The sequence below is a fragment of the Topomyia yanbarensis genome, chromosome 1 (genome assembly GCF_030247195.1).
Source record: "Topomyia yanbarensis strain Yona2022 chromosome 1, ASM3024719v1, whole genome shotgun sequence".
Taxonomy (NCBI): Eukaryota; Metazoa; Arthropoda; class Insecta; order Diptera; family Culicidae; genus Topomyia; species Topomyia yanbarensis.
The window spans coordinates 157,790,311-157,813,868 of NC_080670.1; the positions used below are offsets into that span (position 1 = coordinate 157,790,311).

A 23,558-nucleotide genomic window follows, 5' to 3' on the forward strand; every position below is an offset into this window, starting at 1 on the left:
GTATTGGATCATGAACGATTTTACTACTAAGTTCACACCATCAATACATCGCTGCCGCCACTATGCTCACTACAACAGCAGTATGGAAACGATGACGACGGCTTTCTGTGTAAGTGTCGGCGCGGATGGTCACGGCGCGGCGAATGAGGGTGTTCCACGAGAAAATAGTCTAGCATGATGGTTGCTGTAAGAAACAAAGACTAAATTAAAATAAGATCAAATATATTTTAGAATTTACACTGGATCAGTGCAGTAATTTTTCAATAATTTATAGTTATGCTAAAATACTAAAACAATAAACTTTAACGTTTCAACAGCAAATTTTAATGCAAATTCGCGGTTTGTCAACACTTTTCTAATCGGACTGCTCGGGCGAGAGTACTTTATCAGAGACCTGCAACGCCACAATACTCGGCGCATAACCAGGCAACGTGTTCGATGTCGTAGTAACAGTTAAAAAGACTTCAAAGTAAATAATAGCAAAAATTATTGCAAAAATATTCGCTCGTTTTCTGTGTCATAGAAACACTAGGGGTGTGGGATAGTAAAGCCTAGAAAAACTCTAGAAAGAGAACTGCGGAAACTCCATTTTGGATCGATTGGATTCGCGTTTAGCTGTCAAAAAACGAATCCAATCGAACATTGCCTATCCTTATAACATTGGACGTGTTGCCATACAATGCCGGGGCATACGTTGCCAAAAATGCTGTTTTTCTCTCCGCAGTTCTCTTACTAGAGTTTTTCTAGTAAAGCCTCCTTGTTTGATCTCAGATTTCTAAAACCAGGAGCTATTTGCTTCGGATTTGTGTCGATGCTATTATATTTCGGTGGGTTCCAAGAAGAAGAATTTAAGCCTCTACTATGAATCTCATCTTCCTACAGTTTTTAGGAGCCCTCGGGGAGTAAAAAATGTCCCCGCATAGCCAGCTCTGCGAAATTTAAAAATCAGTTACCTATTTCTACTCGTATTTACTGAAACCAATTCAGATTCATTCACTAACTTTCCAACTGATTGAAATTTCATGCAGAATCGAATAAGCAAAGACAAAGCAATAACAAATGAGTGCAGAGAAGCATTCATTTGTTATTATGTGGACAGTTTGAAGTCAGAAGTTGGCATCTTCTACATTTTCGAGAATATTTTTTTCAAAAGATAGTTTTTTTTATTTTATAAATCGCAGGCTTAAAGTGTCTAGAATATGTTGGTAAAATGTAAAAAAACGTGAATTAGTTCCGTTGCTACATGGCTTTGAACGGACCAATGTCCTGAGCGTTGAAGGACGCTCAGAAACAAGTTCGCTCTAAAACAAGTTACTATACCGATCGAAGGTAACTCTGATAGTCCACAATAATTCTATAGGTGGCAGTAGTGTTTATTGGTGTGCTTACAAGTTCCCGGTATGGCCTAACCAACACATTTAGTGATAGTAGGGTTTTCGAAGAAAAATGGGAGAATCGCACAAATATGGCCGTGGGGGTACAGGTGGGAAGAAAAAAGATCGGTTTAAGGGAAATCAATTTACTGCCGAATCGGATACGGAGCTCGTCAGCACGTCAGCGAAGAAATTGAAAACAGCCGAAAACATGGAAGCTATCATCGACGTAAGCAGTAATTATTTGAGGTTTTTCAACTTCCTAAGTGAATGTCTGGTGTTCAAATCATGTGGATCTAACGTGAAATTTACTCGCTCCGCCGCACCAGGAGTACCCTTCAACTTGGCGATCGAGTGTTCCTGCACAACTCACCGAGTACCACCAGGTCCACACGTGAGTCATTGTTTTGAAGTGTTCAGCGACCCCACACATTATTATATTAAAAGCTTCATTGATATTAATAAATATTTTACTTTTTTTGTCCGCTATTTTGAATTTGTCAAATTCGTGTTCAGCGACCCTAGAAACCCATAATGGCGAATGGCGACCTGTATCGTACCCGCAGATGATGTTGGTTTTGGAAACACCTTTTGCTGGAGCCGCCTTTTTGGACGCCATTTTTGATACCTTACACTCGAACATTCAGATTTTATAGATGATACCTTAATAAACATTTTGCAGAATAGCGCACATGTCCAAGTCATTTTACTTCTTCCAAAAAAATTATCAAACATAAGGTGCTTTTGTACAATTGCACAAGAGGACCCCCATTTGGGGATGACGTCTTCTATATCTGGTGCACTTTTGCTTAATATTCCCTTTCAAAGCTAGCCCAGAAACATAATTCAGTTTGCTTCTGAAACCGAACATATCCGAACCTGAGTGCGCTGTATTGGGAGAACGAGTGACGAGGGAAACGATACAAATATTTCATTCATCGCGGTTGGCATGAATTGAATTTCGTTTCTCTTTCAAGTTCGCTTTTTTTTCTCTGCACCTAGCGATAGTCAGAATCACACTCTTCCTGGGCCAAGAGAGTAGTAATATATTTTAGTATTTCTTCAAAAGCATGCTCTAAGCGTCTTTTAAGGTCGTCAAACGGTGAAATAACAAAATTCTCACAAGTTTCCTATCTCATGCCTCCACGCGAGTCTAATGGGGTTTTCGATTGATTGACACCGGTGTAGTGGAGTGCACTGAAACTGCACCGTTTTTGCACTTTCTAGCAGAATTGCAGAAAACTGGCTATGTTCCATTGACACTTCTGCTAGAAAGTGCAAAACCAGTGCAATCCACTACACCGGTGTCAATCAATCGAAAATCCCATAAGTCTATTGATGACATTTGGTCCTTAGACCGGCGAAGACTGGGTTCTATCAGCCTTCTGCCGATAGTAGCAGAATGAGAGGGTGCGAACAGATCTAGCCGAGAAAACATTGCCGTAAAAATGAATAGTTGATCTGAAATTAGCCCCAATACGACTAATCTGACTAGTATCTATGATCACGGGTCAATACGTATTGAAAATTCACCGCGTCTGTTTTTATGAACCTAATTTCAAGCTCCGTTATTGCTAACAAGCCCGTGCATCAGGTTAACAGTCCTTTATATTTCCCTTCAGTGTTCGTTATTATCGTTCGTATACTTGTATTCCACAAACAATCCGATATGGAAAATAAGAAATACTTTCCTTGATTTATAACATCTCGCGCTATTTTTGCCTGCATAATGTGTTATCACACGGTAGTCTTCAAGCCAATAAATATATAGTTGAGAAGAAGTAGCGAATTCTATCCAAATACTGTTGCAATGAATAGTGATCCGGTCCATTACGCAGATAAGATTAGCTTTTCTAGGTCGGCTGTGTGGAGTTCAAATTTCTTTTGTTTAGGGAACATATTATATTCTCGGTAGCCGGCTGCCCAGAGTTTAAAAAAAACTAAACAAGATCTTCTCTTTTTCGAGTGATCGTGCACTCGGAGACTAACTAAACAACTACCTAATAAAATATGATTTACAGGTCGCATCGCTTGCTTGGAGCGAATCCTAGACCTGATACCCTTCCAAACTACCAACTCCGCGACACCTATGGAAGCGTCTGATGAATCGTCGTCCTTTCGTTAAGTAGGTAAAGGATCAACACTTCCTGTCTACCTTATCCTTTATCCTTCCCCGTGAACGATGGAGATGGGGGCGGCCGGCAATGATGGCTATCATGCTGTTGAGGTTTTAATATGGGTCGGATTGGTATGAATTCCTACTTACCATTTCCTAGGTAACTCTTATTAGATAATCAGCAGTCAAACATGATGAAGTCAGTGTGCAATCCGCCAAAATCATCGTCACAACGCAACGCAACGCAAAAGCATGCTCTAAGCGTCTTTTAAGGGAACGCTTCAGATTTTTCGGGCGCCATTTGTAGGCGGAAAAATGTTATTCATCATGTGGATTCTTCTCACAATTGGCGCACTTTTCAGCATTCCCAATGCAAGAGTCATCCTCATGATTCTCTGCGCAATTGTTACACCGAGCATTTTTACCTAAATTTGCTTGTATTTAGTGCAATGCTGCAATACATGACACACAGTACAAATAGCGGAGCTGACAGACGATCCTTGTCGAAGCAGACGTAATAAAATGCAAAGCAATCCCGCTAAAGATACAAGTTTGAAGGGATACACAGTGCGATTAGCATTCAAAATTTTCGCTCACAAGAACAAGGGTTCGTTGTAACAGCTAACCCCAGTAGATCCACGCATGACAATCTGGAACCAGTGATCACACCGTCGATCTCAACTTTGTGAACGGACATATAGATGCAGCAGTCTTTCATAAAAGAATTAGTTCCTGTAACGGATTTTGCTTGGTTTAGACAGAATATCACAATTCTGAGCTTATCTGGGCGAACTTTCGAGGGATCTATCACGGGTGTATAAAACTATGTCATTTCTTAAGAGTACTTAGCAGATTATCTTTGATCTGAAAGAAAATCAGATATGGCTCGATCGGATGCAATATGTAGAGGGAACTGGCTCAATTCGGACCTAGAAAGGGTTTATGAGCTGAAATGTACCAACCGATTTGGAAGTACTTATTTTTTTCTGAAAGCCTGAAAAATTAAAATGTGTACAATTGACATTTTTAATTTATTGCTACTGTTATTGTGTATAAAAACTTCTGAGCAAAATTATTCTATTATATTCTATTCTAACCCTTACACTAACAGTATTGAAAATCATCCTGAAAACCACTGCAGTTAGTCTGTAGTGTTTTTCTTGTCAATATTAATATTTGAAGCATATTTTCATATGTCGCAAATATTAAAACGGCCAGGCCTACTGTGCAGAGTCGGGTTTGAAGATGTTTTAAAATTAGACGGCAATTAAATTATTTATTTAGTGAATAATTTAATTAACGAATTGTTTTGAATCGAAAGGAAGAAACGAGGACAACCGTACCGACCGTAGGATATAATAAATCGTTGGGAGTGACTTGGCTAAAAAGGTTAATATCAGTCCTTTGGTCCTTTGGGATGGGACAGAGGTATTTACTCCTTTTGCATGATCAACAGAGTGGTAAATTGGCGTTGGAAGTTGTGTGGAAAATCTGGTTTGACCTGTGCGTAGGACGGACAAACCTTTAATTCGATTTTGAAGTCCCAGTCAGTTCATGTTTCCGGCGCACCTTTCATTTGCTGGGTGCGCCTCCAGTAGTTTACAAAGTTGTGTGTCACCAACTTGTTGAAGTCCTTTATAATGTCGGTCGTTGGCACCTCCTTGGAGTACGGGAATGGCGACCGAATGATGCGAGGTGGTTCTCATTCTCGTTGCCGTGGATACCGTTGTGGCCAGAGATCCAGCAGATGGATGTGACCGGGTTACAGCAGTATTCTATGGCCGGATGTAAGGGTGTCTGGATTCATCGGATGACAATGCCATAATGACAGTGAGGGAGCCCCAGAAAATAGTTGATGGTAGGTCTACAAAGTTTTTGGCCCAGGGCAATTGCAGCCGCTTTGGCGGAAGAACGGAACACTATGACGGAAAGCGCGTGACATAGCCTGTTTCTATGTTACTCACCCCTACCCCAACTTGCAGGTCTAGCTTTGACCCATCTGTGTATATTTTCTGGTTATTAGAGTATCTTCGATCAACGAGCTTTGTTGGAGCGAGTGAGGGTGGCAGCAAAGTTCGGCCCACGCTTCGATTTCTTGTCGTGTTCAGGCGTGCGATATTAGGTAGAGGGAGCCAGCGAAAGAGTGATCCTTAACCGTATGGAGCAGGGCATAGTCATTACTGGATATCTTCTTGAGGGTTACGAGGATCCGTCTCAGGGTTACTACTCTCTTGTATGTGAAGGTTATTGCCGACCTCAACTGGCGTACTGGGAAGCTGGAAAGATGCCAGACGAGTTGCTCCATGGTACAGTAGCTACCACACCTTCTTAATTGCGACATGGTAATTCGATCCCATAGAACATCTTACTATGGTTTTGTCCATGGCTGATACTGAGGACGGTCGTGTGGTTACATTTCTTGTATCGCCTGCTGATCGTTCAAAGTAGTCTCTTCCTACTTTCGCATTCCCGTTTGATATTTCGCAAGTGCGACAGAAAAATAAATTTGCGTTCGATTGTGATGCCTTGCACTTTGGGTTCATTAATGAATGGTATGTTCTTGCCGAATAATTTTACTGGCCTGTCCGTTGATCTGTGCATGGAGTTGCAGCAATGTGATATTGCGCATTTCACTATCGATAAGTTGAAACCGATAGATCCCATCCAGCGACTGACCAGGGGCGGCGAAACACGTTACGTCCCAGTGGGTAGAAAGCATAGGGTGAGGGGTCCATTAGTAAGGATTTTTTTCCCTTTTCGCAATGCATACGCTTACATTACATTCACATTAAATCACGTTCGTTTATGCAAGTGGAATTGTGGTACATCGATGTTTTCAAATGTGTGTAGTGCGAGATACATGCGTTGCACATCTAATTTTTTTGAAAAGGTTCAAAATTTCGAGTGGGTAGTACTACCCATACTACCCACGTTTTCCGCCGGCCCTGCGACTGACAGCTCTTACTGCGGCTTGGAGTTTAATTCGCATGCGTGTTTTGTGTTTACCACTGACCATCAGGACTATATAATCGCGAAACACAAATATGAAAATGTCCTCTGGGGGTGCTGTAAAAAGCGAATTCATTCCTATGGGAAAGTTCGTCACTGTCAGTACTGATACTTAGGGTACTCCATTAGATTCCCAGAATGTGTCGAACTGGCTACCACCGATGCCAACTAGAAACCGTCTACTGTTTAGAAACTGCTGTGTAAAAAACCCGACGCTGCCTTCGATACTCCATTGTCGTAGTTGCCAGAGGGTGTCCTCGCGGCAGATAGTATTATAGGTCATCGCTAAGTCGAGTCGAGAGTCGCAATAGCAGTGTGCAGAATATCGTTTAGGGTCTGAATTGTCACTTTGCTAAATGAACCAAGATGAATGCAAATACCGAGGCCTTTTTGGAAGGCGAACTGCTTGTAGTCGAGCAGATTGCATTCTTCGCGGATCGAGGATAGTCTACGATTAATCATACTTTCCATAATTTTGGCCGTATACGACAACAATCTTGTTAGGTGGAAATCAGTGGGTTGTTTGGGTGGTTTCGTTTTGGGGATGGGACCATAAAAGCATCTCGCCAGGAGTCTGAGAGAGGCCCACCTTCCCAGGTCCCGTTGAAACTATTGAGAAGTGCTGTCTTCCCGTTCGGTGGAAGTTGCCTCAGCATATGGTAACTGATGTCGTCTAGTCCCGTTAGTTTTCCTCGACCAAAGGTTAATGCTGCTGCCAATTCTACAGCTGGGAAGTCTCGGTTGTCTATTTGACTGGAATCTGGAGAGAATGTTGTAGTAGATGCCTCCAAGAGTGCTCTGCGTCTGTTGAAAGATAGTGGGACAGCTTGATTATCTTACAGTGATTGAAAGTTCCTTCCTATCTAGTTGGAATCAGTGGTAGTGCCTCTGTCGGTCGTAAGATAAAAACCGCTTTTTCTACGTTTCCACCGAGGGCGTTAACTCTTCTTTACAGTTCTTTCGTAGATGACCCGGGGTTTATTCCATCAAGGCATTTGACCCAACTAACAGTTTTAACCTCCTCGGCACCCTTCATATCAATATTCCTAAAGCGACGGTATTCGGATGCGCGATTTTCCAAACAAAGTGGTCTTGCGCGGTTCGTTTGAGTGCGTGAATGTAGACCTGTGGGATTGTAAAGTTGAAACTATGTCAGGATTCCACCAGTGGACAGTCTTAGGTGGGGGTACCGCTGGTTTGGTAGATGGTACGGTTCGCTGCTTTTATGGTGGTTTGAGTAAGTTCCTCGGGCGAATAATTACACTGACGGCCAATCCGACCGGTCATTAATCCAGCTTCTTTGGCGCGTGGTAATTGGAGGTGAATAATGTGTGAGATAATGATTGGGAAGTGATCATTATTCCCGATGTCGGGCACCATTGCCCTGCCGAGGACTCCGTCGATGAAGTTGGAGCACACGGTTAGGTCAATGACTAATGATGTGTGTCCGCGTAAAAAGGATGAGAATTTTTTTTCTACCGGCTTCTCTACTGTTCAATCAGTCCCTTGCTGAGAATGCTTTTCCCACGAAGTGGAAGGAGGATTTGGCAACATCGATCCTTAAAACCGGCAGCGTACATGATGTCACAAATTATAGAAGGATTTGAATCCTAAACTACCTCTTCGAGAGTATGTTGTTAAATCAAGGAGCTTTTAGAACTAAATCAAGGAGCTTTTAGAACTCTAAACACCTTGATTAAATGGTATTTATCCCGTGGAAAAACTAACGCAAACTGGATTGCCGGGTTGACTGACTGATTGGATCTCATCTTACCTTTACAAACCGTGCCGCTTCTGTGCGACTTGGAACTATGCTTTCAGATCAATTTGACATTGCATCGGGCTCTCCGAACTTCAGTCGAATCTTTTGAAAATCGGGGTTTTCGATATTCCCAAACATCGTAAATAAGTATTAAATTAAACAAATAAATTCGTTGCATTGTTGTATGATAGAGGCGGGTTTAATACCGTAATAAATCGTCTGTTCAGTAAACCGATCTGCTCGGAATAATCATCCATCCATCGCCTTCGAATACTTTGCGTCAACTGATTTACAAACTTTACATATGTTTTTCTACAGTTTAATTCCACTATGTTTGTTATAGTTAAATGCACTTGCAGTTCACTATTTAACAGATACCTGGTATTTCGATTACTACTTGTAATCTTCTTCAGTGTTTGCTAATGCTGATTTCGTTTTTAGATCAGAGTTGCTCTAGGTTCGCTCGGAGCTGTCACTTTTGTATGGAAACTGTAAACATTAGAGCGAACCTCGGGCGACTCGATTCTAAAACCGAAAACAGCATAAGACCTCCGTTCGCGTATATATTGTGATTTACAAAGTTTCCCCAAAACAAGCTCCGCTCGTTACCTTCAAACGCCTGATTTCGATTGTAGCACAGATAAATTTGCATTGAACTTACATTTAAAATATCGTACAACTTGTTATTAGAATTGGAGTAATAAATATTTTTCCGTGCCAGCGAGTACTTTGATCCTGGCTTTGAACTACTGGACCACCCAAACAAGTTTATTAGCGTAAAGTTTGAACTTCACAGGCAAGATACTCCAGTCGGAAGCGAAATCTTAGCTGTTGCTGTTCAGGTATAAAATTTTCCCTGGAATAGTTTCTCTATAACATTGAACAAGTTCGAAATAAGTCTGTTGTAGAAGTTTATTCATACATATGTATATATTTTATGTACAATCAGGTGGTTAAGTATTTTTCAACAGTACATTTTGAAAGGGTAAGGATAATGAATGAAGGCGGTTATCGCATTGTTGTTATTAGTGTTAATGCACTAATCTGCCGTGATCCGCATAACAGTCCCATTTGCTATGGGTTTCCTATGCAGGTGGGACTGTTATGCGTATCACGGCAGAAATGTATTTGAATATTCTGCATGACATTTCCTATAAAACGTATGTGATGTAAGTAAAAAAATGGGTATACGCAAGGCCCTATACATAAGTTATAATGAGTCTTGGGGTATATTTGTATATAGACGAGAATACTAGAGAACCACAATCAATGAGTTGCTGACTAGTTCCTTCAACTGTTCGACCAACCGCCAAATGCTATTATTCGCCAGAATTTTCCTTACGTCCAGTACACTGTTAAACTATCACATTTCAATTTGCCATTGCTACCGCTTGGTTCAGGATACTAAATACTAATTTCCATATACTTTTTATTTGCATAAAAATATACTACTACAAAGGAATCAGTAGGAAAGATAAACTACGACCATTGATATAAATGTTCCGTGGAAGAGATTGACCTGAAGTCGGGCCCTCGACTACCTACTCTAAGCTTTGTTCAAGATTTCATGATAATACTCTCCATAAACTGCATAGTTATAGTACGAAATGCGTTTGAATGCTTTAGCCAAACCTTCCACGTCATCGGCAAACTCTTGGAAGCCGGGCGGCACCGGGATAGGATTGTTGGTCCTTAGCACAAGCAGAATGAAAGTTAAAAGTCGCTTCCATAGCAGGTTTCGCACGGGCGATTCTTTCTTGGCAATCTGCAGAATCTGCGTTTTGAGGCTATTTTCCGTTGTTTCATCCAACGACGGCTGATTCAACTCTTGTAATCGACCAGCGATCACAGAACGGACATGTAGCCAAATACTTTCAATCGTATCGTCCAGGTCCTTGGTGTTGTTGCAGTTCTGTACGAGAATGACCAGCTCCTTAGCGAGGTTCTTCCTTAGTTCAGGCGATTGTGCGATCGATGGTATGGCAGCACAGGTGATGGCAAGCGTTGAAGCGCAGGTGCACAAGCGAGAAGCCCGACCTTGCAAACCGATTACTCGATCACGATCCATTTCTAGCATCTCTGGAAATTCATTCTCCGTGTTCCAGTCGATCAATTCCAGATACGCATTAAATATTGCATCCTTTGAGCTGCGCTGTTGAGCCTCGCTCGAGGTAGTGTTTGAAGCAGCTGTCGATGGAGCAGCTGTGGCTTCGGCAGTGTTTTCGGGTACTTTGTTTCGTTTGAGCCACTTCTGGGTTTCGGGAAAGCCGTCCTTATACAGTTCCAGAAATTGTTTGAACTTTTGCTTTTCGTACTCGACCGAATTAGCAATGACCTCATTCCGAGCAGCATCGAGGAAGCAGTTAGCCATATCCAACTTCATAACGGATAAAACTTCCAAGATTCCACGGAATAGCTCAACTACGTCCTGAATTTCTCTAAGCTTAGCAATTTGTTCGTCTCGTACCGGCGCACACGACAACGCCATAATATGAATGACAAATTTAGCATAAGCCTGAAAGTCCAGCACTCCCTGTTCGGCTTGCTGTCTTATTACAGTTTCGTCGAGGATTTCGTTGATCCTGGCTAGGGCACGATCGTTGTTTTTGCTTAGAATACTCTGAAAGGCGTCTTTGATGTCGGACAACAGTTGAATAGCCATATCGTAGCACGGCGGTTCTCTGCCCAGCTGTTCCTTCAGAATATCCCAGTATGCCTTGTGCATGGTGTCCTTGATGATGCGTTCCAGTGAGTTCTCCGGTGGTTCATAGGGTTGCAATTTGAACTCACTATTAATGGCGATCTCGTGCGCTAGGGTCATATTTTCGATGTTCTTAACGGCGTCTTGAACCTCCTCCAGGGTAAGGATTTTCGGCGGACTGCCCGATGTACCGGGCAGAACGAACCGCGTTGGTCCAGATCTGTAAAGAGGAAGAAAATTTGGATCAATGCAAGCACGATTGCATTTCACTACCACAACGTCAACTCTACGGTTTATAAGATTAACTATCTGAAAACTTATTGCAAGGGGATTCGATGTGTTTGAGAATAATTAGTTTTATGCCTATATTTGGTTTATGCTGAATTTTGGATCGCCTGCCAAAGTCTTCTAGAGTTGGCTAATGTTGATAATTAAAGGATTCCTTGGAGGAAAAAATGGAATAGTCCCCCACTTTTCCCTGAAAATAATAATTAACAAAATTGGTCAATTATGCATCGCTGTTATCCATTATGAGGTTTAAAACGATCTAGTATCTTTCACCGAACTAAATTAACCTAGAGGCCGTGTGGCATCGGGCGATATGGAGTATCTCGGCTAATAATTGATCCACTGTGTTTATGCTCCCATATCCCAGAAAACTACTGAAACAAAAGACTGGTCCTTGCCCTTGCTGCGTCAAGCAAATCTATGCAAATTGTGGCCCTAATTAACCTATCAGGATCCTATAGCGGATCCGAATCGGATTAAAGACAGAACTTCAATAGATCATTTCCAGACAATTGGCCCATGGTTCCGACAATTGATTTCTTGCCCCTACAACATTTCGAATAAATATCAGCGGGTTTTCTTCATATCAGAGAATACATAGCAGAGGGTTTTCTTCGCCGCAAATGCTTGAATGACCCGTCTAAGTAAAATTAAGGTGAATGGGTGTTTCGCTTCCTCTGTTCACGTCTAATGAGACACCTTCTGCACACTCGAATAAATTGGTCATCCTTTGAGATGAATTGGTTGAACCATGTAGTTGTCCTCGACGAACGCGATACGCGTTCGCCGGAAAGCATCTTCCACTCGGCTACAAATGCTTCCTCTTGAATTCGCCAAATTAGTATACATCACACAAAACGTAAATCTCCTGATCAAGTCTTTGTGATAGTGTATTCTGGTAATGCGTTGAACTAATATTTGTATTTATAAAATAAGGAGTTCTGCGTGGTTATTTTCAATACACTGCGGACCTGATATCCACTGTAAACAATCGTAAAAACAGTCGCATTACCTTATTTTGGAGAACTTGCATTCGCTTACACTGTTTCTTGAATGCTGGCTGAGAAGCGCAGTAAATTCAAATTATGAAACCTATTAATCTTGCAAAGAACGCCAAACTTTCTGGTAGGAATTCCGAATTATACAGTTCACGTGTGATATCAAGATATTTGATAGCTGCAACTCGTTCAACCATCTCTCCATCTATTTTAACTGTTGCAGTGCTTGACATGCTCAAACGATTCTCTCACTGTAATGCACTTTCTGTAGCGACCTACTACATCTTGGTCCAAGATATACCTACAGTAGTTCTTCGTCATAATGAACCGTTCTTGGATGTGTACCATGAATTCTTCTATCTTCGAAAAAAACAGCCCACACCAGCCACGTATTCGACGCTACCATAACGAAATTTTCTAACTCCAACTGATGAGGATGCGTCCCATGCAGTTCCTTCAGCTTCCACGATGCGATTTATTCTTCAATTGTTTTGATATTCAGTTCAAATGATACTCCTGCTGTGCAAGATACAAGGTGCTGTAACCATGGTCAGGTTCACAAGCACTGCGGTAGATTTTATTACGGTTCAGGCCTTCTATAAAGTATCTCTGCATGTGTTGAATTGATTGCTTGGTTGAGTTAAATAATCATAAAAACAAGTCCTGAATAATTAGCTATCACTTATGGTGCCAGTCCTGCACTCCTTTCCTGAACTAACCTCAAACCCAAGGCCAAAGGAGTCAACAGTTAGCAGGGTCCATCCACTTGTAAGTAGGAGCACACGCCTACCAATCAGCTCTTCAAACAATGGTAATGGACCACGCCAGTCGAAGGCCACATGCCTAGTCCCATCCCACAGTTTTAGAATTGTTTGAGCTGAAATTATAGATATTAGATATATATGATAGTGCTACTTACAGATTCCATTTCAGTGGAAGAAAGCAAGTGTCTCATTCTCTCTTTTGAAGCTCGTGCGTTATCGATACCTACGAAATTGCAGATTAAAGATGGTCATCTCTTCTAGAAACGAAATCTAGGAGGTTGAGAATAGCTTAAAGCAATATCTAATGTTGCTTCAAATGTATGTGATCCAAGACTGGTTTAGATTATCCGTCGAGCCTAGTTTGCAAGCTTCACATAACTAGACTCACGATTTGACTCCATTCACCCACCACAACCTTACACGGAAGTCGCGCAAATGGTTCACTGAACGAGCAGCCGCCGGTGCCCTAAGACAATTTCGCTAGATTTTCAGAGCAGCGTGCACTCAGTACACTAGCGCGACTATCGGAAGGTTAGCTAAATTCATTTTAAAAACTTTTTACTCAAAGCCTGTTGCAAATTTCACGCTTTCCTTCAGTCAGTATTAGGCAATCCACCACGACATTTGTTTGACAATTCAGCGAGGGGTTTTGTCAACAAGTTTGCACCTGCGATCCGAAAACACCGTCCGACGACCATACATCGTCAGCCCGATTCGTTTGATGCTGGATCGAATCGGTGATTTTGTCGGACGTCGCACCTACCCGAGCTACGTCAGAAGAAATATTCAGCTGATCAGGAATGTTTCATGGATTGCCTTATTTTGCTTTTTCGTGTTTATATTTTTCCGATGCTCGTTTGGCAGCTCCCTGCTGTCCCGCTGGGTGACTGGTTCCGTTGAGGGTAAATTGTTGCTGTTGAACGACGTCCTCACCGTAGCGTTGCGAACTTGGCCGTCCTTTAATTTAACATCTACGATGCGTCCTTTGGGCCACAAGTTCCTTGAAAGATTCGGGATCAACGAACACCACAACATCCCCAATTTGAATAAGACTAACTGGAAAATGGCATTTTTTCGGCGATTTATCGAAGGCAAGTATTTCTGTGGACGCCTTTTCAGAAGAGGTTCTGTCGCTGCTGCCACAAGAACAATCACCGATTCGATGGTGGAATATCAACAATCCTCTGCCACTTCATCCCGTCATCGGCTACATTCTCCACATTGTTCAAAACGCCCGGCCACTTTCTCCACTTTGTATGTTGTTTGCCGGTTATCGACTCATCACAACCGATGTTAAAGCGCCAAATTTCATGAAGAATTTTGAGAAGCATCAGCAGGTTTGCGCTTGGCAGAAGTCCAAGCGGGTAGTACATTAACATGAGTGTTCGTAGAACTTCACGCTTCGCAATGGCCTACTCTCCGGTAAGTAACGCTTGTTTGCATAATTTCGGGATTTCACAGGTAAACGTATCGTTGATGGTATTCTACCTCATACCTAATACTTTCTCGGGCGCCAGCTCGCTAGGCTTATTCAAATCCTTCTGTGAAAAGATACCTTCACCCATGGCCTCTACAACGCTATTAGAATTGAACAACCTCGGATTTTGAAGCCACCTTCTGCCTGTATGAACCGTATATCCCACACGAGCGAAAATTCTTTCTTAAACTATGTTGTATTTAGACTTTTCACGCTATGTGTACTGCTTGGCGACAGCTCGCCACGAACGTCATAACTTACATGACAGAAGCCGTTGCGATATTCGCTGAAACTCCATCATTGCACAGAAACCTTTCTCACTGTTGATCCGAACTTGATGAGACATCTCGTGAATATCCCCTGAACTGCTACAGATATTCCGAAACCATTGTAGGACATCCGGAAGTGACCGTGACTTGATCAGGTCCTTTCAGTACCTTGGCTGCAGCATCCCACACAATTCTAAGCTTCCCAGCTTTGGTAGGATTGACAACCGGAAAAATCGGCCACATTCCGGAGTGTTCCTTGCGTATAAATTCCTTCTGCGCTAAAAACTTGCCTTGTGATCGAAATTTTTCTCGTGAAGATATTTCGCCAATTCAGGCGAACCAGGTGCTTTTCCAGACACGGATAGCGCCTCAAGGACACTTTTATCGTCTGATAGTCGATCGTCGCCATACTACCACAAGAGACCGGTCTCGTATCCTTTCTCCAGTCTCCTCGTTCGTACCTGGTTACAGCAACATCATCGCTCATTCGTCTTCTTTCGACAGCTGCGACTTCCTGGTAGGTTGGACTCCGAGACTATTCAAAGCGAAGTAACTTATAATGGGCGAGTGCAGCGCTTCGCGCTGGCTGGGGCTGTACCTAAACGTATCATCTCTGCTGGTCGTCGTTGGTTTTATTACTGAGTCGTGTCAAAACGGCAGTTCCTTCCTTCTCTTGAGTCAAGCGTATGTTTTAACCTAGTGCAAAAATAGTTTGTCCCATACATAAGATTCAATGAAACAGTAAATCGTCAACGATATTTTTCTACGATTGCTGTTTTTCATTATGGGGCTTATATGCATTTATTGGTAGTGTTGTCGACACCCAACAGGATTCGACTCGGCTGTACGACTCAATAGGTCAAGTAGTAATTAAATAAAAATGCTGTAGGTGCATCCAGATAGAACATGTTCCCCTATTGAAAGTAGTATTCAATGTTTTTCCTATACATATTTATTTCTTCGTAGAGCCACCCTACTGTATACACTTCTTAACTCCTTCATGCCCATGTTGTTTATACACGGAAAAATAAAACAACCCACAGAATAAGTTCTTTTAGCTTAAATTTAGGTAGTTTAGAGTTTTGCGTCGCTTTTGCACTTATGATTGTTATCAAATACAAAGAGAGAGATTCGACTCAGTCCGGGTCTACCATGGAATAAGGTACTTTTGAGTTGTTTGAAGTATACTCAAAATTAAATTTAAATTTTTGAAGTATACTCAAAATTAAATTTAAGTCTACTTAAATTTAAGTATATTTAACTCACGGTTGAGTATAAAAAACCTCTGATGATTTGCCGTGGTTAAAGGGAAACTACCTTCTACACAGTTTACCTAATTTTACCTTATTCCACGATACCCCGGGATTGAGTCAAAAGAGCTCAACTTTTGGTAGTTTTTTCGGATCCGTGTAAACAACGACGGTTTTTAGCAGCTTCTAACACTGCGCAAGATGCTTCTATCCTAAGCAAAATGGGTTGATCGTATTTCCTGACAAGTAAACATAGTTTTGGAGCCCTACATGTGCCAGAAAAACAGAGGGTTATGAAATGGATTAATTAGAGTACAATTTGTATCATAATCTGTTTCAGTCTTCTAAAATTAGAATCCGTTGCTACACTCAGATAGTTTTGAGGTTTGGCCAGTAATTAGTACTTACTTATCGGAACTTTCGCTCTCCGTTCTCGCTCTCAAGATAGCCGCTTCGATGTTAGCAGGAATGTCCTTCGCCTCCGTAGACCCCGCGGCGGATCCAGACGAATCCATTCTGAAAAGCATGTAGATGTAGTTTATTTTTTTTATAGTTTACACTGTTTCCGTTTAATCATAATGGAATTATACTTGAATCTGGAAACATAAGTCGTGCAAAGGAAGCATAAGCGCCGACTGTGCCACGATGCTGCTATTAGTAAATCTGACGCTAAACGGGACGAACGATTTTCAACAGAAGGCGCACCACACTCAATAACTATATAAATAGAAACATCGCAAGATTACCTTGAAAATGCATCAGCTGGCATAGTTTACGCTGGTTTTACGTTTTTTCCCCTTTTCAATGATACTTTGAGATCTTCGCCACACTTTTCCTCTCTAGCTCATTTATATGTGAAGCGGTAAGAAAAACTGCAATAATAAATAAAATTAGCGCTGCAAGTTACATAAAATTGGTGCTAGTTTGCGTGATCTTGGCACGATACACTCGGAGGTTTGGGTAGCAAGTTGTATGAGTTTGTCCGTTCCTGATACTTTACTAGCAGAATGGATTGGACAATATTTACATTTACGTGTTGAAATTAATTGTAAAATCAACACGATGCTATAAAAGCAAAATAATTACATCGAAAAGCATCATTTAATTAACATCCACCGCTTAGGTTTGAATAAACTCAGAAGCGCGATCGGGAAAATAGAAAACCCCCTTCAGCAGCGTGACGATTACAAAATTTCACAGCGTAAGCTTATCAATAGGTACTGCTCGCTGTATTGAATAACATTAGCGATGAGCTTTGTTGTAGTGTTGTTGGTCACGGTTTTTATGTCGAGTTTTTATGACCTACCTACATCTATAACATAACAGAGGAGATGCATATAGCGCGCTATTATATTTGATCTTCAAGTGACGTATCAGTTGAGTTACCTCTTTTTTCATCTGAGATAATTAGAGAGCGAAATTTAGATCGGAGTGTGATATATTTCGTAAATTTTGTGATCTTTGACAGAACATTAGAAGCTTTAGCTTTAGGGTATTTGCCATTGTCATTAAATTTGATTATTTTTCCATGGTTATTCCAAATTTGACCCAAATTGGACAATTCTAGCTACCGTCTCAAAGAGCCTAAAGAATTTATGGTAGACTAACTAACGAAAACTGGCTTATCCTATTCCCTATCCTTCTCGTCAAACGATTGAGGCTCAAAGAATGTAGAAAAAACCAGTAAAATGCAGTTATTCAATGAGATAAACCTTATGTGCAGCTACACCAACCACCAACGGCTAAACTAGTCAATGACTACACAGAGAAAAACGGCATCGCCGGAACAAGCGAATAAAGTAAAACTCAGTGTCATAATGTTTTGTCAAAAATCTGGCCCAATTGATATTGGGTATAGTTGAAAATTAATTAGCTCGCATTAATGACTCCGCTTTATCTTTGTAATACATTGCTACACTTGCTTGTACATGCTACTTCAAACGTCTCGCCAGTGAGCGTATGCATTCACGTTTCTTGTGCAGTACAAGAACACAATAATTGGGTAGTAAAGCCGCCCAGCCTACCTCACCATCAAATTGCACCCCATCGCAATGTAGAGTCGCATTTGCTGGTCACGAATAGACTAGAATGGCATTAATGTCTGGAACAGTATGTACAAAACAAGTTGCCTTCACAAATGCGTAGTAGGTAACCCCTTCGAAAGTCTTCATCTATCTTTCCAGCGAAACGCACAGCAGCCAACGGTCAAGAATGTGAGTCACTTTCTGAGCAAACGCGAAATTTCGAGTGTCTTCTCGAATATATTTTGCAGTGGTGCGTTTTATTCCACTGTTTCACAACAAACGCAAGACGAGAGAAATGTTTGCCAACATTAATTTGGTACACAAAAAAGTTCCCCCAAGCGTATCTCTGCCGCGCCAGGCGTAACCATGCACCCTCAGTGGATCGATATCGTGCAACTCAGTAGCGCAATGAGTTCACTAACTCACTTTGTTGTATAACCACCGTTTAGGGTTTGCAAAATTCTTAACCACAGCGTTTTAAATTGACTTAAAACTCTTCTCAGCACACGTGTTAACGGCACCGAACAAAGACTGCGACTGAAATTGAAATTGAAGCGCAATCGAGTCGAGCGGAACAACCACCTTCGCGTTTCTCGAGCTCGCTGTTGTAGCCAAACACACAATCGATGGTGGAAAGGTAAACCAGGAATAAAGAAAAACTAACTGTATATGTCAGTACGAACAACGACAGACAGCAAAATCATATGTTTACCAGACTGGTATTGGTTAGATCGCATCGCATCAAGCGAAACTGGATTCATCCTGATTCATCGCACTGTTGTGACCTCTGTTCGTTGTTGCATGGAGACGGTACCGACGATATAATGATGGGGAAAGAGGGCGACGTGTCGAATTGCCCAAACAAAACACTGAGAGGCGACGCATGCGTCGCGAAAGAGTTTGGTATCATATTTGTTGGATTTTTTTTTATATCATATGGTTTGGAAAACAGAGCTTGAAAACAGCTAGGGTTGGATCTTGTGTGTTGCTACATAAAAATTGTATGTACAGCGAATCCTAAAAACAAACGCTATACGAAAAAGCAAAGCATTTATAGTACTATCGCAAATCAATTAATTTTAAAGTCGCGTACATATAGGTGACTCAAAAAATCATCGTATCGAACTGATACTCGTGCTAACGTACCTATTAATAAATAACACCAACATAGCAAATGTCCTTGCTGATGTATTCGGAGCGAAACGTAATCGTAAAGATTTATGTTAAGAATGGCATCTTTAAATTTCTAAAAATACATATCGCAACCACTGTTATGTGGTAGTTTCACATTCGTACATACTATTAGATAGCAAAACACTGACAAATATTAGTGAATGACAAAGGTTATAAACCAATTCCAAATGAATTTAGTTTTATTTTAAGCTAATGCATTAAGTTTCATTCTGGACAACAAAGCCTATTAATTAGACTGGAATAAAAAAAATCATTCCACTTTCATTCGGAGTAAAATTGATTTAAACAAGCTTGAAGAGTAAATTATTCAACGAGAAACTTGTACTCATGAATTGCTATGATAAATGTACAGCGCAATAAACTATCCCAGTCGGTAGTTCCCAAACAAAGGAACGAAGAATGACCGTGAAAACAAACGACCAGGTTCTTCTGTGAATATCTCTGAACTTAACATCAGGAAGCTTCTCTCCTGGCAGCAACCACTTTCCGTTTATGGAAAGACCTTGTTTCCAGACCAGTAATTGCTAGAAAGAACAAAGAAAATGCTCACTACGTACGTGCATCAGTTTTCGATGAACAGCTATTGTTGAAAATGTATAAGCATAGAAATCACTACCAATCAAAATGCGTTGAAACTAGTTGGTTATCATTAAATTATTCACTAAAATTTAAACGTTTCTAAAAACACTTAGCAGTCAGCACAAATCGTTCAAAACAAAATTGTAGTCAGGTGTAGTGTCAAAATCATCTGATATCAACAGCGATGCCAGATTTACAGACATGTCTGTATTTTACAGACTTTTGATGGTCTCCTACAGACGTAATCAGAAATCTACAGACTTTTAAAAGATTAACAGTGTTTAACAAAATTGCACTAGAATAATTTGATCCGAATACGAGTGATTCCTTCAGAACAGTTCACTAATTTCAAGCTACTTTTAAAGTTATAACCTTGTGTAAATGGGATTTACACAACCATGTACAGACTTTTACAGACATTTCTCGACAAACATGTGATTACGGCCTAAAAGCCAACTGTCAAAATCCACTTCGAATGGAAATTCCGGACAAACCGTTACACGCCAATCACAAATGTTGGTAGTAAACGAAAGAGAAAAGTTTTCTCTTTCATAAACTGTTGTGAACTGTGTTCGACTAGTAACGGTTTGTCCGAAATTTCCATTCAAAGTGGATTTTGACAGTTGGCTTTTAGGCCGTAATCATATGTTTGTCGAGATTTTAATTATTCTTCTACAGACATTCCACAAAAACATGTGGCATCGCTGGATATCAACATCTGGTTGGTAGGGTTTCCTTAACCGGTATTGGAAAACATCGATGATTTAAAACTGGTTCGGACGAATAGCAACTACCCGCCCACTGAGACGCCCAAAAAATTGTTTCAAAATCGTTCAACACGGGTCCAACGATGGGCGTTTGTTGAACGGTTATTTAGACGTTGTCCAAATTGGTCCAACGAATGTCCTTCATTGGATGGACGATTTTGAAACCAACCGTTCTTAGAGGGCGGTCAAACCTGGGAGGGAGAAACAGACACTACGCACGAAGTGTAAATAATAGCACTTGTCAAGAAGCAAGAAAACTTTCGACAGCCAAAATCAATCAAGGTGGGCGACGCATAAATGAGCAAATTTCTTTTTGCGTGTCATTGATGCAAGCGTCCCACTAAGACGTCCAAAAAATTGTTGCAAAACCGTTCAACACGGGTCCAACGATGGACGTTTGTTGAACGGTTATTTGGACGTTGTACAAATTGGTCCAACGAACGTCCTTTATTGGACGATTTTGAAACCAACCGTTCTTAGAGGGGTGTTACCGGCACATGACTTCAATCGTGTGATGGAAAGGATCTTGGGACAGTATAAAATCAGTGAAAGTTTTTTTCCCGGGTGCTTTACATTGATTTGAAGATAAAGTCAGACGACAGTTTGCTTCCAGTACTCGAGTGAAATGGGACAAATTTCGGAACGATGTGTCTAATCTTATACTTTTAAAATAGGATTTTTGTGCCGTTCTTCTCCTTCATTCTACCACGGTTTCCTTAAAAATTGCTTAAACTGAATATTAAAAACCGATACAACATTAAATTCAATCTGAAAAATAGAATTTAATTTTATAAAAATTTAACTAACAGAATCCTTGAATAAGGAAACTCGCCGGTAGAGGCATGTTTATCTGATTTGTGAAATGTTGACCAATGCATAGGTATTTGATAGGTAGATATATATAGGTACGGCTGCAGCCTTGGAACGTAAATATCCATATAATGAAATAAACGAAAAAACGTTTGATATAACATGTTTTCGTTTTTATATTTCCCCTTTATTTACTACTGAAAAATATTGCCATCCTAAATAAAGTACAGAAAACTGTTTCCACCTTTCTTTTTACATCATCAAACAATTTTAACCGTCGAACTGTCAAATTTAGCCAAGGTTATTTTGCAAATAACTTTCGAAGTATAAGAATTTAACTAATAGATAGAAATGGAATTTTTTCATGATTCTGATCATCAGATTAAGCTGCATGAGCACCCGAACATTAAAAATATTATGTCGATGTCAAACTTCACGTCGAAGTAACTTGCCAATTTTTTTCGAAACTTTGTTTATATTTATTAGCATGCATCTAAGCCGTTGATGATTTTCATTTTCGCAGTATACTCTCAAAAGAAACTTTAAACTGGAGAACCATCAAATCTGACTAGCAAGGTGTCACTCATTCTAAAATTGTTAAATCAGTCACAAATTTTTAAAACTTTCTTCGCACGATTTACACCATTATTACTTGTCTTTACTATAGATATGAAAATAGCTTTTATGACATGTTTTAAATAGAAAGATGATATAAATTATTTTAAACCAAAAAGTATTTTTGAATTACCAAAAAACGTGCACGTCACAGCATATTTTTTGATTCCATATTCCCATTTCTTGGAGTAGAGAACATTTACAGCGTCGTCACATTTCCATAACTGGTTTTATAACAAGCATAAAATATATTTTAGGCGTAGTTCATTGAGCTTAAAATGTAAATATTATTTGAAATTTTCATATAAAATAAGCGTTTATTTTACATTATAGCAAGATCGCAATATTGTCTTAAAACGATGCTCGAAACTTTTGAACGCATCTGAATTCTTATTCATCATTGAATACATAGAAATACAATTTATTTGATTGTGGCAGCACGGATTACCGAAAAATCTATCTGGCTAATTTCAAAATGGCATTAAAATCACAAAAAAACTTTAATAATATTTACTGCTACACCCAATCTGGACAAAAAATCAAGGAAATTCATCGTTCGGAAACATTTTCAAGCAAGCATATGATAACAATACTCTCATTTCCTCGATGAACACTTTTTTGTGGCTCGGAGTGACAGTTTCGTTCTGGCTGGCTATGACATTCACATTTATTGAGTCTGTTTCTCCCTCCCAGGGTCAAACCATTCGGAACTTGATTCGGAATCCTGAATGGAGTCAGTATGGATTCCAAATCAAATGCAACAACCGATTCCGACTCAGAATCGGTTGTTGCATTTGATTTGGAATCCATACTGACTCCATTCAGGATTCCGAACCGGTTCCGGTATGAGTTTAACTGGGTACCCGGTCAAACCATTCGGAATTTGATTCGGAATTCTGAATGTAGTCAGTATGGATTCCAACTCAAATGCAACAACCGATTCTGAAACCGATTGAGTCGGAATCGGTTGTTGCATTTGAGTTTGAATCCATATCAGAGATGCCAGATTTGAAGATGTCTCCATTTTGGATCGTTGTGATTCGCGTTTAGCTGTAAAAAAAAACAAATCCAATCGCATTGGATGTGTTGCCATACAATGCCGGGGCATACGTTGCCAAAAATGCTGTTTTTCGCTCCGCAGTTCTCTTACTATGAGTTTTTCTAGGTTAGACATATGCACAGGGTTGAACATTAGTTCCAGATACGTTCCACAATGAAAAACGGAACGGATTTCGAGGTGATCTGGTACCTGAAACGGTTGAATTTCTCATTTTGAGATAAATAATGTTCATGGTTGTGGTTTCCGATTTTAGCGTGTAGAGCAATTTAGCCCAGTTAAGCTCAGCCGGAAATGAACCGGAATGCTTGCTGGTTCCACACGCTCATCCATAACAACTCAAATTTGAGTAGCCACTCAATTTCATTAAAAGTGCACATAGTCAAAAATTGAGTTTGCCTCGTTTACTCAGTTTTGAGTTTGGGATAACAATGTCAAATTTGAGTACATTTTACTCAAGAGGGACATACAGAAAATAATCATTCCGCATTTTTAATATAAGTAC

At 40.4% G+C, this 23,558-nt stretch overlaps 1 protein-coding gene across 4 annotated transcripts; it reads right to left on the reverse strand.

Moving 5' to 3' along the window:
- Positions 1–9,154: 9,154 nt before the first annotated feature.
- On the reverse strand, positions 9,155–19,950 carry LOC131678910 (T-complex protein 11-like protein 1). 4 transcript variants are annotated; one of them, XM_058959357.1, is made up of 4 exons: positions 19,783–19,950; positions 16,754–16,879; positions 16,416–16,523; positions 9,155–11,181 (listed from the first exon to the last, which is right to left on the reverse strand). In XM_058959357.1, exons 2-4 carry the CDS (start codon positions 16,774–16,776, stop codon positions 9,807–9,809), a joined length of 1,506 nt encoding a protein of 501 aa, XP_058815340.1. In that variant the 5' UTR covers positions 16,777–16,879; positions 19,783–19,950; the 3' UTR covers positions 9,155–9,806. The 4 variants fall into 4 exon arrangements, with proteins under 4 accessions (XP_058815340.1, XP_058815332.1, XP_058815349.1 ...); XM_058959349.1 differs by lacking the exon at positions 19,783–19,950 and adding an exon at positions 18,458–18,630; XM_058959366.1 differs by lacking the exon at positions 16,754–16,879.
- Positions 19,951–23,558: the final 3,608 nt, after the last annotated feature.